Raw genomic sequence first — 17,674 nt, forward strand, 5'->3', positions numbered from 1 at the left:
CCATCAATGAATGTAACATACATGAGTAACTCATTCTTCAGCCAACAGTTTGGCGGCTGTAGTCAACCTTCTCATTGACCACCCTGCGCAGTCAGCACTTTTGAGCCCCCTATATAAATCCCAGCCGCCTCACATTTCTTCCCTCCACTCTGCCGGATCCTTGGCGACAGCAGTCCTCTGTGCCTGTCCCGTTAACTCCCATTGAAAACCACTCCTCCTCCACACAAAAGCAACGACAATCTGCAAAATGACCACCACGGCAGTGCCCATTTTCTCCAAGGGAGAAGACTGCAAGTCCGGCTGGCATGACGCGGGCGCCGGCTACAACGAGGCCGACACGCACCTGGAGATTCTGGGCAAACCCGTCATGGAGCGCTGGGAGACTCCATACATGCACTCACTGGCGACCGTAGCGGCTTCCAAAGGTACAACTGAAACCGAAACCCGTTTGTAAACCAACACGAAAGGAAGTGGCTTAATATAGGCCTCCATGTTCAGAGGGATTTCGTGCAAAAACCATAGCTGGCAGTGCGCATTTGCGCAAGTTGTTAAATAATCATCGTGTCTGGGGTGCAATAACAGCCAAACAGCCTATTTGCGCGATTTGAATGGGAAAATAAATCGAGCATGATTGTTTTAAAACACGTAACATGTTCAAGTGTAACTATTGTCGACGACCCACGCCACGCTGGAGCGTGCTGGAGATATGGAATAGACAAGTGGTGTGTGGCAGCAGGTGTCACTTACTACTTACTACATAAGATGTGTCTCTTCCCAAGCCTAACACCAGACACTTCAGCACGTTTCATAACACTGCGCTCATCCCATCCGCGAGTCTGAATGGAATTGCGTAGTCGTGCTCGTGCGTAAAACTCATGCACCCAAATCATCAGCTCCGAGGAGGAGTTCAATCATTTCCAAGATTACAATTGACATGTAGCACCAGCACGAGATAATTTGTGATTATGAAACGATGTGGGTTTTCATATTAACGTCACGTGATATGTTTGGAGGGGTCAGGGAGGCGAAAGGCCTTCCCCCTTATCTATTTATATGCTTACACTAGTAGCCATAATAGTCATGTGTAAACCTACTCGGACACCCCCAGTATTTCTATCACATGACATGCTACAACCAACTGCTTTCCCTGCATTCCCACATTCCCAGCACTTAAAGCCCCCTCTGCAAGGCTCTGAGGGCGTCTGTACAACACTGGGGTCAAAAACAAGATACCTCATAAGCTACTGCCAGGGAATAGGATGCAACCATTGCACCCTAAGGATTTTGGTGACCCTGTGGCCTTTCCTCTAGCGCCACCTGTAGACCACAATTTCAACTTGTACAGACAAAACATACTTTGCCAATGCCAGGAAACTGAGCACAAATTGCTCCCCAGTCCAAAGGTTGAACCCTAACCATTGAGTGGCATTTCCAGTCTAAAGCAACCCTCATAGACCAAAATGTCCATGTCAAACTTTTGGGGTCCACTAGTAAGAGCATTCGGCTCTAAAGGCCTATTCATATTCCAGTTTTAGGTGATTAGGAGACCACCGAAACGGTGAATCGTTTACCACCGCAGCGTGACGAGGGTGCATATTAGACATACTAACAGTCCGACAGGCATTAGTCCGACAACACCCTCGATCCCGACATGCGTTGCCGGTTACAAGTAACGCGTGTGGCAGGTCAAAACTAACCAGTGGCTCCAGACATGCGTGTCAGGTCAAAACTAACCAGTGGCTCCAGACATGCGTGGCAGGTTAGAACTAACCAATGGCAGGTTAGAACTAACCAATGGCAGGTTAAAACTAACCTGTGGCTTACTGCGAGGTTTGGTTTAGGGGGTCGGGTTTTGGGCGTTTGGGTGACATTGGACCAAAGTCACCAAACACATATTGTAGTTTTCAGTGGTCACCTTATCACCTAACTGGAGTATGAATAGGCCTTATAAGAATGGCATATTGTTGCTCCGTTTAAATCATCTCTGTGAGAAGCAGCACTATACTTAGACTTGTAGTATAGTAACTGGGCACACCAGCTGGGGAAAAAAGCCTCAAACAACAAGCAAAGTAGCTACAATACAAGTAACAATGTTGACTACGTGTTGGAAAGGGAGTGTCAGAGAACGATAACCGTTAACCTAACGGCTGTTTTATGACATTATAGGTGGTCGTGTTCTGGAGATCGGGTTCGGCATGGCCATCGCTGCCACCAAGGTGGAGTCGTTCCCCATTGACGAGCACTGGATCATTGAGTGCAACGACGGCGTGTTCGCCAGGCTGCAGGAATGGGCCAAAGTTCAGCCACACAAGGTGAACACCAGCATACTCCACAGCAGAGGTTCCCAACCACTGGTATACTAGTACCATTAGTGGTACTTGAGCCCCCCTCTGGTGGTACAACAGAGGAGTCACCCAAAAAAATTTAAAAAAAAAAAGACACAAGTGGAATATATTTATATTATTACAGGTAGCTCTTCTGACCAAGCAATTGGTTGAAATGGGGCTATCCAGCCGTGCTGAAATGAGCATGATATAGCACACCTACAGTATAGCCATTAATAGAAGATTTGGGAACGGATTTATCACATTAGAAATATCATCAGTTGTGGTGATTAGTGATTAGACAGTTTTGTCAGAGGCAGCAGCATTATTGGCTTAGGAATGGAACAAAAAAGGGCAGGTATTTCAGTTATTGGTGGTACTTGGAGAGCCAAATATTTTCTGAGGTGGTACTTTTTAATTTCAAAGACTAACTGTGTGTGCACGACGGACGGGTCCATTTGGTTCAATGTTGTAAATGTGATTTACCGTTCCATAGGTCGTTCCTCTGAAGGGCCTTTGGGAGGACGTGGTGCCCACCCTGCCCGAAAACCACTTTGACGGTACGACAGAAAGGACATAACGTGACATGCCAAACAAATGCTGTAGCTTCTTTAGCATGCAAATTATGACAAACAAAAAGGTTGATATATATACTACTACATTTTAAAGAGCCATGTACAATCATGCAACACCGGAAAATAAATGACATTTCACACATTGAACAGTGTACACAATATGTGAATTTTCCATTCCATAACCAGCTTTCTTTGTCAGAGGTCTGGTGTCTGTGTTGATATTCTTCTTTCTTGACCTCCAGGTATCCTGTACGACACGTACCCTCTGTCTGAAGACACCTGGCACACCCACCAGTTTGACTTCATCAAGGTAAGACTGGTTAACCCGTTTTGTATTCATTATACAAAACGTGTGTGTGTGTGTGTGTGTGTGTGTGTGTGTGTGTGTGTGTGTGTGTGTGTGTGTGTGTGTGTGTGTGTGTGTGTGTGTGTGTGTGTGTGTGTGTGTGCGTGCGTGCGTGCGTGCTGAGGTAGTCTGAAGGTTAGCTTTTGACCGAAAGGTTTGAATCGGGGAAAAGAGTTGAAACGTAGGAGGGGATGGATGTGACCTTGACCAGGTGCTTTAAACCTTAGTTGCTCCAGTTGCCATTCAAGGTTTGCTACAGTATATACGGGGAAGCTGTAATAGCAGTGCATCCGTGCTCAGTTAACCTCCCCTGCCTGCATGTTTGGATGGATGGAATGGAGACATTCGTTGCCTCACATTGAATCCCACGTCAGTAGAAAATGTTAACGGTTCCATGTTAAGCCAGAGTTTATGATCAATGCAAGCCATTTGTTGGTTTGTAAGACAAACTATTTGTGGTTTGAACTAAAACCTTAAAAGGTTAAACCCAACAACAATGGGCGGGCCTGTCTCTGTGCTCAAATGCAAACCTGAAGCACATGCAAACATGCCTGCAGGTGTTGTGTTTGCATGTATTGTACTAACAAGTCCTGTTTCACAAGAGGGCTCTGTGGATTCTTAATCCATCCTCAATGGTTGAACACCGATAGAGCCACCTAAGGGGGGCGGAGCTTGTGTGAAATGGAACATCCACCACGCTCGGTCGGTTTTTACCAGAGTAAATAAAGCTTAAAATAACATCATCTAACTGTTTGTGTGTGTGTGTGTGTGTATGTAGGGCTACGCCCACAAGCTGCTGAAAACCGGCGGTGTCCTCACATACTGCAACCTGACCTCCTGGGGAGAGCTGCTCAAGACCAAATACGACAACATTGAAAAGATGTTTGAGGTGGGTTACAGACAGTCAGATCAGACCAGCTCAGTGGCCTTGTGGTTAGAGTGTCCGCCCTGAGACTGGGTCATACCAAAAGACTGTAAAAAATGGGAGCCAGTGCCTCCCTGCTTGACACTCAGCATCAAGGGTTGGATTGGGGGTCAGTAGTCCCTGCGACATACTATAGCATCATGTCCAGGGGGTGTACTTGTACATCAAGCTGCCTCACGCTACAGAAACAGGAGATAGGCTCCTGCCCCTGTATGGGCCTCATGGCTCGGCAAGGCTACTTACTTACTTACAGTCAGATCACTATTAACACCGTAGTTATGGTTACATTTTAGACTGAATTCAGTCTCCAAGGAGCACTTCAGGTGGTTAGTGGACAGTTCAGAAACCTAGCCTACCAATTACATCCTTAATGGGGATTGCAAGCTCATAGAAACTAGTACAGCCTTTCTCTTCCCGGAAGGTTAGAAATAGAAACATTTAATTTTGTTGGAAATGATCAAGCCTGCCTACTAGTGCCAATTATGTCATTAGTTAGCTCGTTTCTGAACGGCCCACAGCCCTGCTCTGATGGATTAAAGCGAAAATAAAATGACTGAATGTTGTTAAATTGCTCAATCCTAATCTGCAATTTGTGTGCGAGTCTGACACACCAGCGCTGTTTATCATAAACAATTAGCACATTACATAAAATCATGTTTTTGGTAGCCGCACAGCCAACTAGTTTAAATCCTGTTTTGGTAGCCGTACAGCCAAGTAGTTTAAATCCTGTTTTGGTAGCCGTACAGCCAACTAGTTTAAATCCTGTTTTGGTAGCCGTACAGCCAACTAGTTTAAATCCTGTTTTGGTAGCCGTACAGCCAACTAGTTTAAATCCTGTTTTGGTAGCCGTACAGCCAACTAGTTGAAGAAACTGCAGATTGATGGCTGCCATACAAGCCCTGACAAAAGAAAAGGACGGTCATTGTGTATTTGAAAACAAAATGCCAGATTTAGCTTTTTATGAAACATCTGAGATCATTAGGATTTTATGGAAGATGTATATATCGCTAGTTTGACCACTTAAAATACTCTTTAATCATCAAATAACGAATAATCAAAAATCGGCTATTCGCCATGACATAGACATGGTGACTCCTATGGAATCCAAATGACTGAAATCAGTCGTGCGCACGACTGAGAACTCTAATCCATGCACGCGCTCCTTTAATATTGATCACAGATTAAGCCTATACGTGTTGTCCCTACCAACCCGTGCAGATAAAAGTGGAGGTTAATGATAAGTGGATAATCATCATGCATTAATGATTGTTTCCAGGAGACCCAGATGCCTCACCTGGTCCAAGCCGGTTTCAAGAAGGAGAAGATTAGCACCAGCACCATGGACATTGTCCCCCCCGGCGAATGCAAATATTACTCCTTCAAGAAGATGATCACTCCCACCATCCTCAAAGACTGAAGTTTAGTCGCTGCTGCTCCATACCACACGTAACGCTTTTCTTTTTGTACTGTAAAAATGTCAACGTCACAAACTCGCACCCCTGTACTGTATGTGTCAACATGTATTTTAAATAAATCTTATCTTATCTACTGTACATTCTCATTCCGCAGTTAATTAACATGATTTTATTATATCTTTTATAAGATTACTCTTCGCTGTTTATTTGTGGAACGTGCCGTCCTCACGGCCCAGTCTATTAATTGATGCGTCTTGCAACTCTGTCCCTATGGTACTGTATTTAACAACCGTGATGAACCACATGAACTCTAGTCGACATATTCTCGGCATGTTATAATAGGCGAAAATTAGGCAAAAACAAACAAACAATATCTGCAAAGATATCAGATCTACAATCTCACGATGTGTGAGGGACCAAGAACAGACCACTGGGGGACAGCAATCCACAAAGTAAATGGGGTTTTAAAGACCAGGAAAGCATGTGTCATTTTTTTTTTTTTTTAGCTAAAAAGCGTTATTTTATACTATTCAAAACTAGCAGATATACAAGCTCGGTGTGTCATGACGAGCTTGTGGACCTGCTATTTTAACATCTTTTGTGCAAATTTGTGCAACATTTTTTAACTCAAATCTTTGCTTCTGCCGGGCGCTGGAACAAACTATTTTGAGATGGGGGGGGGGGGTCATTGGCCAAATACATATACCTTAAGGAACCTTGACATGAAAAGGTTTGAGCATCGCAAACATAGCTACATACTTTTTTCAGAAAACCGTTGTGGGATTTAGAAGGCATTTTAGAATCCGACTCATATCTTAATGGGTTAATTATTATTCTCAAGAGTCTGCCCAAGACAGACTCGTATGTCTGCCCCCATGCAGTGCAGTCCTCATGGCTCAATCATGATTATTTGACATCAGCCATGTTGTAAGATTAACACCTATGTCAACATCGGACTTTGAATGTCACTGACATTCTTGTGCAGCATTATCTTGTGCAACGCTTTAAATACAGGACAATGGTCCTCAGGAAAATAATTTGCCCCCGGCCTTAATCTTGGGTATTACACATTTTAACCACTTAAGTAATATTTCACAAAATGCTAAAATAACAGATCCACAAGGTCGCAGTAGCTTGTCGATTGTCTATTTCTGCCTTTTCGTTTATTTATTCAAAGAATAGGGTTGAAAATGGTTAAATACATGTGTTGAAAATGGTTAAATATATGCTAGTGTGTGCGGTTGTAACGCATGGGAATAAGTGACCACCTGATATGGACACATTAATCATTCAGGGGATGGATGATGCAATGCGAAGTTTACTGAGGACATCTACAGTAGGACACACACACACATCCACCCCCTGGCACTGTTCATGACATGTGATATTTGACTCGGATGTATTGTACAGTTTGGCAAGAAAGACTAATCTATCCTTTTCATGCAAACATACATGGCTCAGAGAAATTGTATAGGCCTAACGTGTATTTAATCTATTTAGAAAGGTCAATTCCAAATATATAACAGCAAACATAATGCGGGGGGGGGGGGGAGATTTTACATCTACCAAACCACTTAATAGATGTGCAGCAGAACAAGGGGTTAAGGGTGCAACAACAGAATACTGAATAGCAGTGTTAAAGAAATGGTAATGTAAAAGAATGAATCAAAAAGATGCATTATTGTTTTTACCCCCTAATAATATGTCCTTTGAGGACATATTATTATTCCAGTAAATTCTGTGATTGCTGTCCAGTCCACAAATGTCTGCACAGAACACCCTGTGGGAAGGGGGAGGGGCTGAAGGTCAGAGTTGGCACTGGGCTCTGGCCAATCAGTGAAGACACAAGGAAAAAGCAAAGAGAGCACATTAGCGCAGCGTATAAGCGACACCTAGTGGCTCATATTTGTCATAGAACAGCAGTGTGGAATTGGCATGGAATCTTTTATTAGAATGGACCCTGGTATTATTCTGCATTTCCCCCCAACTGTGTACAATCAATGGCACAATGTCAAGGAAATGTACTCACAGAGATTGTGTACATATCGTGTAAGATCCGGACTCTGGATAAACTTAAAACTTTTTATTTAGGTTCCATTTACACCTATTGGACGTGCCGTTTCAAACCTCTCGGCTTAGCCTAAATAACCTTGGGAAGTTTTGGAGCTTTTGATCCAGTGTATCCAGACCTTTCTTTGTAGATTCTGACCTCGGCCCAGCTCCTGGTTTTTAAGTTAGTGGATGTGCGACGTGTTCTTTTCTGTGCACATCTTGTACCTGCCATATATTTGGCAGACGGAAACCTAGGAGCCTAGAGAAGTGGGCTTGTGACTGAAGGTTTGATGGTTTTAAAAAATCCCTGAACCAGATAAGAAAATCTAGATTGGGAAACTGCTGTAATTGTGCCCTTTGAACAAAGCAGTGGCCAACAACATGCAACCAAAGCAGCTCCCATTGTGTGCGTGTGTAATTAAAGGTTTAAAATCAATCATGAATTAAACAATGGCTTTAAATGTGTTAAGTGACTTTATTTTAATAAACTGTTTCTCTACATGGAGGAAGAGCCATCCAATCAGCTGAGCAGCTCACTGAGTGACATCATCATCCTTATTCATCATCATCATCATCATCAGCAGCCATAAATACAACATTTACATACAATGATACAGGATTGCTTTTCACTTGCGATACCAGATGTGCATCTTCCTTTCACGTTTGATCTTCTTCTGTAGCTGTAGCGTGCCGTAGAGGAGGGCCTCGGCTGTAGGAGGGCAGCCTGGTGAGGGGAGAGGGAGGTATATGAGCCAGGTTAGTGGTTCCCAAACATCTCAAGACCCATGAGATACTGTACATTCCATGTCTCCCTGGGATCCAAATTTACAAAAAACACATTATGAATTAACCCATTTTGGGCAGGAACCCTTTTTGGTGTTTTAAGTATTATGTTACGCTTTAGCTATTGAAAAATAGCAAATCTACAAGCTCATAGCTACGAGCTTGTAGGTCTGCTATTTTTTTGAAAAGTCGTGAAAATGTGGTGCAAATCTTTGAATATATATTTCAGAGCGAACATTTTAAACTAAAATATTGGCTTCTGGGGGACCTGGAACTACATATTTTGAGATGACATGAAACCACTGACATAGAAACAAGTTTTTTTTTTTAGGATTTAGAAGCCTTTTTTTTTTAATCGACCTCAGTCCAAAATGGTTTAATCACTTAAATCCGCTCTGTCTGGATCTGAAGGGCATCTACAAAAAACACCTAGATGCTTTACCCATTAAAACCGGGAAAGGATCTGTCATTTTAGATTTTAGCATTGGTTATATAAAAAATAGCAGATCAACAAGCTCAAAGCAAGTCACTTTGTGCCATGCTGTACAATGTACAGCTGCTATTTCAGTTTTGAACATTTAAAAAATAATAATTGAATTCTGAATCATGAAAAAGTGGATCAGTGGATTTCAAAAATCCACTGATTTGGAAGGCTTTTGTAGAATCGGCCTCGGGTCGCAATGGGTTAACTGGAGCAGTTGAAGAGGATTTCCACCAAAAAATACATCATCTCACGCATACATACACCTCAAATTACTAACTTTCCCCACATGGAGTGTTAATGATCTGAATTTGTCCTTTTCCAGGACATGAACTCGATTTAGTGATGACACTGTGAAAAAACTACAGTGACCTATAAAGCTGGGATGAGTGGTGCAGAGGTTGTGAGAATGTGTGAGCAGAATGATAAAAAGGCCTATACCTGGAACATAGATGTCCACTGGAACGATGCGATCACAGCCTCGGACCACGGCGTAGGAATAGTGGTAATATCCGCCTCCATTGGCACAGCTAGACCAAACAACGGGATTACTATACATCCGCGCTCTTGACATAAAACTCCTTGTAAAGTAAACACGCGTCTATTATTTGGTTTCAGGATGCTCCCTCTCACAACACAACCCAGTTGACAAATAGTGAATGGCGTTAATCATGAGCATCTGATGGGTAAACAAGCACAGAATTTTATTTACTGAGGCCCTAATCTCTTTTGTGCAATGACACGTGCATTGCAAAACTAGATTTGGACATTCCATATGCAGACATTTGGCGAGCACAGGTTTTACGATACTGATAAACATGAATGTCTTTAGCAAATGCATTCATGCCATGTTCGTTTATGTTCAAAGTTGACGTCTGAAAGATGATTTGAAGAAGATTTTACTATAACCTTAACCCATTATGTACTGCTCATTTGATTAAGACAAGACAGGAGATGGGACATGGATTTTTAAATGCTTGATCTGATCTATTGTATTACAAGAGGAGAGCAAACGTTGAGATGTGGAGTCAAAACAATGCCTCCACTTAAAATATGTAAGGATAGTAAATAAATAACACATTTTATTGAGTACATGAAATATACAGTACAAAGCCTGAAAAACATCATCATGGACTTTTATTGGAGTAGTGTTCTTTTTTTTCTCCAAACAGAGCCATGTTCTGTAAGTCTATTGTCTAGTAGTGAATCTGCGTAATATTGGTATTGTATTTTTTACTGTTTAAAAAAATAGTTTATATTACCGGTATATATATATATATATATATTTTTTTTTTCTTACCTTCCCATGGAAATAACGTATCTGGGTTCTGGCATCTGATCGTACACCTGGAGGGAAAACAGTGATTTTGAGGGAATTGATGTGTATATACAGTATGTATACATGTGTTTTTGCTGCGCTCCCCTCTTTACATAATATTTTTTAGGTGAAGCACCTTGAATTACATGCATCTACAATGAATGTGCCATGAACACAGATTAAGCTATTATTAAACGATAGAGCTTTTGTCGTCGTTTGTTGTTCCTACCTTCCGGAGAGCGGGAGCCATCTTATTGGTCAGGGTTCCGGCCACGATCATCACGTCGGACTGCCGAGGGCTGGCGCGGAACACCACGCCGAAGCGATCCATGTCGTACCGGGGCGCCGCCATGTGCATCATCTCTACGGCGCAACACGCCAGGCCAAATGTCATCGGCCACAACGAGCTCTGGAGGGACACGTTTAGACGAAACATGGATAAGAGTGACATACTGGTCACAAATGGACAAACATGTGTTCATGCGTCACTTATTAGGTAGCATTACCGCTATTCTGCTCATCTCATTCTTGACATTGGCGCTATTCTGCACATCTCATTGGATAAGACATATCCTGATGTGTAAATGTTAACGTGAAACTTTGGCAGAGAATTGGCTGAGTGAAGGGTATCTGATCGGACCATTCAACGCCGCCCCGCATGCTCAGATCAGCCAACACAGGGAGGCTGGCAGAACATTCACTAAGGGCACTATTCTCACCGAGTCCGTTTGATTCAAACTGTTCCCGAATACAATTGCCTGGTCCCCGCTGGCCATGTTTCACATTGGCCTCGATTCTTTCCGCACACGAGTACACTTCTTTTCAACTGTATTCAATGCTTTCACATTGCATCGATCCGTATCACGAAAACGGTTGAGTGATCCACTCCTGGGAACGGTACACAGCATTCACACTATACCACAATATCTGCCAAGTGGTACCGAGTGCGCACCCGGGACCATAAGTGTGAATCTGCCCTAAAGACAGCCGGGACAACACTCCACACGTCCTCTTCTCCCTTCTGGCTCCAAAAAACTACGGAATGAACTTCCAAATGCAAATCAGAATTGTAAACTCACTCCCAGTCCCAAAAACTCACCTCTTCAGACTCCATCATAGCCCGTTAGCACTTGCACTAGCCTCGACGACCTTACAGGCGTGGCTAAACTTAATGTAATTGAATTTATGTATACACAGCACTCTGTGCAGTGTGTACTCATAGCTTTAACGGTACATATTTTCTACCGTTAGATGCTAGGTTTTTAGCCTCCTCCCGATTCTCGATGACTATGTATTTGATGTATTACCATCTGTTGTTCTTGCTTACTGTAAATCACTCTGGATAAAGAGCATCTGCTAAATGCCTAAATTGTAAGACGTGCGTACAATTATATAACCACCAAGTCTACAATATGACAGCTAGTCTCCCGCAGTGCCACATTGTGAAAACATCAAGCAGCACATAATGCATATTATACTGCAGTGTCAACCGTCAATGAATGCAGTGACAGGTACTTCTACTACTGACCCTGCGAGCCCAGTTGACCAGGTCGTCCAGCTTGGTGATGACATACTCTCCTTTGCTGGTCTTAACGGCTGCTGGTTTGGCTGCAGCCAATGCCGTGCTCTTCTCTCTGAACGGAACGACGCTGGGAAACATTCAGAGCAGAGAGCGATACTTCAATTAGAAATTAATCCCACCGTCATACTTACTACTGTGAGGGCATGTGACAATTTGACTCAAAACATTCATTCATTCAAAGTGTGTCTCAAAAGCGTACTGCAATACACCAGAAGAATTGTCTTGCACGGTTGCACCACCTAGTGAGCATTAAGCTCTTGAGGCATGGAATGTTGGGAAGTGTTGCTGTGTGTATATGTCCTCCCGGTTGGGATTCAGGTTAACAGAAATGTTGGTGAAGTTGCCGTTTAAAGATTAGCCTACTTTCAGGCACTTTAGTTTGACTAAAAGGGTATACATACCATGGTAATACTAATAATTCATAAAGACCTACGGGTATTTCGGGTATTTCGGGGCGGCGGTGGCTCAGGGGTAGAGTGCCTGGATGGGAACCGCAAGGTTGCCAGTTCGAACCCGGGCTCCCCCAGAGTTAGTGTCGAAGTGTCCTTGAGCAAGACACTGAACCCCTAATTGCTCCCGATGTGCTAGTTGGTGCCTTGCATGGTTTCCGCTGCCATCGGTGTATGAATGGGTGAATGTAATGCACAATCTATGTAAAGCGCCTTGGATAAAGGCGCTATATAAATGCACCATTTACCATTTACCATTTTCATCTCACACATCATCAACCTCAGCTCTAATCTCACCTTGTGGAGGCAGTCACGCCTTTAGCATTGAGATGCAGACACCTCTGCTGGATAGCATATAGTGAAATGGGCCTGTAATGGTGGATATAAACAGAGTAGACCACAATGAGCAACATACAAGAGGAGTCAGAACTCTGGTAAGTGTCGTGAATAACCGGCAGATATAATTGTTTGTTTAATTCTTGCAGCGATAGGGACTTCTTACCTCGATGAGAAGCAGCCAAACGAGGCCAGGCGAGGTACTGCAAAGGAGAATGATCAAACATGTATAAGTAGAAGTACTAAGGTTACAATCATCAAGATCAATAAGAAAACCTTTACGAGTAATTGTTCCGATTGCTGCAGTCCTAAATTGGAGATACAACTGGAAACAAGTCATCTTGTGATTTCAATTCAATTAATTTGGTCATGAGGTTTATATACACAATAGTAGCACAATAGTCAGTCACTCACAAGTAGTCCACGCAACCTAGCAGTGATTTTGTCAACATTAGTATGAACAACTCGCAAGAACGTAGGTCCTGACCTTATCAACACTTAAGTTGATTTGGAAAAATGGACAACAAAAAATATGAATAAACAGATACAAAGTGCAGTGTTAAACTAATACCGAACAATATTGGGGGAAAATTAAAAATAACGCTGAAATATTTTTGTTCCAGCTTACTTCCATCTGAAAGAGATGCTATATATATGGGTCTAGTTTAGAGAGAGAGAGCAGTGCCTGATCTGAGGTCTGATTGGTTTATAGACAGTGAGCAAGCAGGTCAGAGATGTATTGACATGAGCCAAACCATAATCAACCAGCTTTTATAATCAATGTGATTCTGTATCTGATTAATAATGTGTTACGCTTTTCTTGTTCCAGTGAGCACCTTGGCTGCAGCATTGCAGTCTGTTAGCTACATGCTAACGCAGACAGAGCAAGGTCAGTGTGCGCAAAGCAAAGAACATTACACACGAGAGCACTGAGACACGTCACGCGTTCAAGCTTCCATACGTCTATACGCGTTTAACGAAAATATTGAACTGTTGACTTCACAAAACCCCGTGGAAGCAGAGAAAAGAGCTACGCATTTAGTCAAAACAAAACATCACTTACCAACCAACGCCGCCATCTTTGAAACTCTGGAGTTATCCAAGGACTGTTTCCGGTGACGGGCGATGGCCTCTTGGGGGCGTTGCAGCTCAAAAGTGAACTTGGCCAGGGGGATTTATTAATTATTTTGTGCCAGACAGGGACTGTGGGACCGGCCCCAATACAAGATTTGTGTTGTTGAAATATTCAAACATTTTCACATTATTTCAAGATGGACTTCCTCTGCATATAAGGGAATGTGCTACATTTTCCTCTTTTAAATACAATCTGAAAAAATGGTTGCTTGAAAACCAAAGCTGCAACCAGTCATGATTATTAATAGGTGTATTTATTTTGTATGCTGTGTTAGAGAGATTATTAGAGTAAACCTACCCTAATAATAGTTTAATATTTTCTTATTTTTTTATTCTTACTTGTCTTATTACATTTGAAATGTACTAGGTATTTGTATGCTATGTCCTGTATGTCAGTCATGTTTGTTGTTTGATGTCTGGGGACTGCAGATGGAAATGATCAAGTTTAGCTAAATCTGGTATATTTACACTGCATTTTTAATGTATACACTGACCCGACTAAATAAACGAATAAAATAAAGTAAAGATTTGTTGCTAGCCGAAATACAAGCTATTTTCAAATAGCCCGGCATGTAGGCCTATAGGCTATAGGTTTAAAGTGGTTATAAAGCTTCACTTTACCCCAGATTTGGACCCGGTTTCCTGAGAGAGTAACATCTTTACCATTGAGCTAATAGAGCCTGCCTGCTTGGTCAGGGGATAAATTGAATCTTGGCCATCAGTTGAGACATGACCTTGCTTTGGCACAATCTTGTCTCGATGGAATAGCAGTGAGTCAAAAATACAACCATTCCAAGGAAATGAAATCCTAAACTTGAACTTTATTTTTGTATTTTTTTCCCCTTCTGTTTCTATATATGGTCTATCTATGGTTGTATTCTAGGGAGGTTATTTTAGATGTGCAGCTCCACCCCGACCCAGACACTCAAACACTTTGTTGACCTACATTTATAGGACTGTGTAATTTAAAGTTCCATCCTTAATCATTTCAAATGTGCCGTGCCTTTTTATGAGGTTTTGCAAATGAACTAAACCAAACTGACGGGGACACTACCAACTTTTGGACTGGGTTTTTGTCTTCTGTGTCTTATGTGGAAAATCAGAATGTTTGCAAAGAAAATATCTTTTGATTAATTGATTGGTTGTTTTAGGCTATTATTATTATTGCCTGAAGGTCTGAGTGACTGAAATGTTAATCAGAAGTCAAAAATAATAATGATGTATATATAGGCCTATAGGGAGATAGAGTTCCGTCCTTCATCTTATATGATGATGATTCCAAAATCACATTTATCAGCTTTGTTTCCAAATGATTGGCAAAGGACAGCAATTCAAGGGGGAAACCAACACGAGATTTGTTTTAGTCTAGTCCTACTATGTCTTGTCTATGTCTTGTGTGTGTGTGCGCGTGTGTGTGTTTCTTGTGTGTGTGCGTGTGTGTGCGTGTGCGTGTGCGTGTGCGTGTGTGTGTGTGTGCGTTGATTTACTTTGTGGTATAGTCAGACAGCCCCTCACTTTGGCTGTGGACCACTGGATGCCGGCAGGATGGTGCAGCGGGCCAGCAAATGTAAAACCGTTGCAACCTCAGAGGCGATGTGTCACCCTGACCCGACCCACGCATGTCACCAACAGAACAGATCCCTGTGAGAGCAGCATGCAGTGTCACCAGAAGGCCCCTGTAAAAGAAAAGCCACAGTGTGGCCCCTTCCAGTAATTTGATCTTATTATAAGTTCTGAACAGCTTTTATACAGCTTGCATGGATGGAGTTTTTGTTTTTTCTCGTCTCTCTGACTTACTGTGTGTGTGTGTGTGTGTGTGTGTGTGTGTGTGTGTGTGTGTGTGTGTGTGTGTGTGTGTGTGTGTGTGTGTGTGTGTGTGTGTGAAGGGAGACAGAGACGGAGATGGGGGGGGGGGGGGGGGGTATTGGGGGGTTATCTGTGATGCTATTTATGTGCATTCATTTTTTGATCTGTCTTTTTAAAATCTTTTCCATATGCGCTCCGGGGTTCTCTGGAAACCATTAACTAACGCTGACTGTCCAGCTCAAGTATAAAGTCAATTCATTAATAAGGACGATAATAACTGACAACTTGCTTTTTGATGGTGATGAGTGTTTTGACAACATCTATGAATCTGTATCGTTGGCACCACCGACGCAGCGGTGATCACAGTCAAGAATGTGTTCTGTTGACGAATGCAGTCCAAGAACCTTTAAGCTTATTCAACTGTTGCACTCATTTCCAGTTATGGAAAGTACTTTTACTCAAAGTACAAGTCTGAGGTAGTTTACTTACTTTCCAAGTAAGTAATTCCATTTTACTATACTTCTAATCTCAGTGGAAAATATAGAACTTCTTACTCCACTACAGTTATTGAACAACTTTAGTTACTTTGTAGCCTACATGTTGATTAATATTACAAAATATTGCATATATCCACTTGCATCAGAGTATTGTGGTATTGCTGCTTTTACTCAAGTAAAAAAATCATTCTGGGTCAAACATTACAGGCAGCACCCAAGGAACTGTCAACTGTGACACATGCACGCATGTACGCGCACACACTGCCACACACACACGCACGCATGCACACACACGCACGCACGCACGCACACACTTTGTTTTTAATGTGCTACTTGATCTCAGTACAGTGTCACACTGCTATTTTTGAATTTGAATACTGATTTTTTTAAATCCTGATCAAACAGTAACAGTTTTGGACCCGACAGAGACGATACACTTTTTTGCATGACAAAATCTGCCCAAAATAGGGGTGCCAGCCAGTACCACTCAAGTGGGAGACTTGGGGGGTCGGGGGAGCAAGGGTCCCGAGCAGTGCAGGGACAAATAATTGACAGAGGTCAGAGCATATTATGCCTAATTTCTACTTTTCGCTTGCCTAAAATAAACAAGTACTACATTGAGCTGTTGTAGTAATATTTCTCTACTAAGCAAGTCTCAAGACAAGTTACCACTAGACCTGTACGTACCTGTCGGCCACCGGCGGCACCGGCCTACTTGAGAACGATGCAAGTTGGGAACCTAATAATACCCGTTGTCAACTTGTCATAGCACCCGTTTTAACTATCTGTCTGTGTCCCTTTTGTGCCCATACTGCATAAGTGTATATGGAGATCTCTGTATCTGTCTGTCTTGCCTGTGTCTGAAGTGCAAAATGACTGTGAAAAGTGGACTGCATGGTTAAGTAATCAATAGGCAGGTGTGGGGTTGCCATGGCAATCAATTGGCTGAGGCAGAGGCTGGAAATTGCACAGGTGAGGCCGAGGGACTTTGGCTGATTAGCTCCACTGTTAGAGCCTGACCAGAGCCTTTTGTGGTCTTTCTGGACAACGGTGTGTCCCTCAGACTCGAGGCCGGACACTGCAATCCCTGTGGTGGTTTGAAATGCATGTGTCGAATTTGAAATCGGTGGGGCAAACGGTTCTCGAGTTACGTGCATTACACACACACACACACACACACACACACACACACACACACACACGCACGCAGACAGAGACGTTTCGCATTTTTTTCCGCACCCGTTTTAACTGTCAGTCGGTGTCCCACATGGAGATCTGTGTATGTGTGCCTGTCTGATGACTGCAAACTGAAAAGTGTACTTGGCAATCAATTCGGACCGCTGGCAGAGCCTGATTGGTTGAGCCTCAATTGGCTGAGGCAGAGGCTGGAAATTGCAGTGAGTGGTGAAAGGATGAGTTGGCCTCATTTGGCCCACTGGCAGAGCCTGGCCCAGGTGAAAGGAGTTGGCCTCATTAGGCCCACTGGCAGAGCCTGACCAGAGCCTGACCAGAGCCTTTTGTGGTGGTTCTGGAGAACTGTGGGTCTGACCGACTCTATACCGGGCACTGCACTCCCTGTGGGGGTGTGGATCGCGTGTGTCGAATGTGAAGTCGCTGGGTCAAACGGTTTTCGAGTTACGTGCATTACACA

At 42.9% G+C, this 17,674-nt stretch overlaps 2 protein-coding genes across 2 annotated transcripts; one reads left to right on the forward strand and one right to left on the reverse strand.

Moving 5' to 3' along the window:
- Positions 1-241: 241 nt before the first annotated feature.
- On the forward strand, positions 242-5,709 carry gamt (guanidinoacetate N-methyltransferase). The gene is made up of 6 exons (XM_080769902.1): positions 242-425; positions 2,167-2,312; positions 2,821-2,884; positions 3,142-3,209; positions 4,024-4,134; positions 5,447-5,709. The coding sequence occupies exons 1-6, from the start codon at positions 248-250 to the stop codon at positions 5,585-5,587; spliced, it is 708 nt and encodes a 235-aa protein (XP_080626028.1). The 5' UTR covers positions 242-247; the 3' UTR covers positions 5,588-5,709.
- A 2,383-nt stretch (positions 5,710-8,092) lies between these two features.
- ndufs7 (NADH:ubiquinone oxidoreductase core subunit S7) lies at positions 8,093-13,701 on the reverse strand. Its single transcript, XM_080769338.1, has 8 exons — positions 13,650-13,701; positions 12,753-12,789; positions 12,548-12,619; positions 11,748-11,868; positions 10,449-10,628; positions 10,202-10,248; positions 9,343-9,431; positions 8,093-8,361 (listed from the first exon to the last, which is right to left on the reverse strand). The coding sequence occupies exons 1-8, from the start codon at positions 13,663-13,665 to the stop codon at positions 8,264-8,266; spliced, it is 660 nt and encodes a 219-aa protein (XP_080625464.1). The 5' UTR covers positions 13,666-13,701; the 3' UTR covers positions 8,093-8,263.
- Between the last annotated feature and the right edge of the window lie 3,973 nt (positions 13,702-17,674).

This window comes from Protomyctophum bolini (assembly GCF_963924005.1).
Source record: "Protomyctophum bolini genome assembly, chromosome: 8".
In the NCBI taxonomy this organism is placed as follows: domain Eukaryota; kingdom Metazoa; phylum Chordata; class Actinopteri; order Myctophiformes; family Myctophidae; genus Protomyctophum; species Protomyctophum bolini.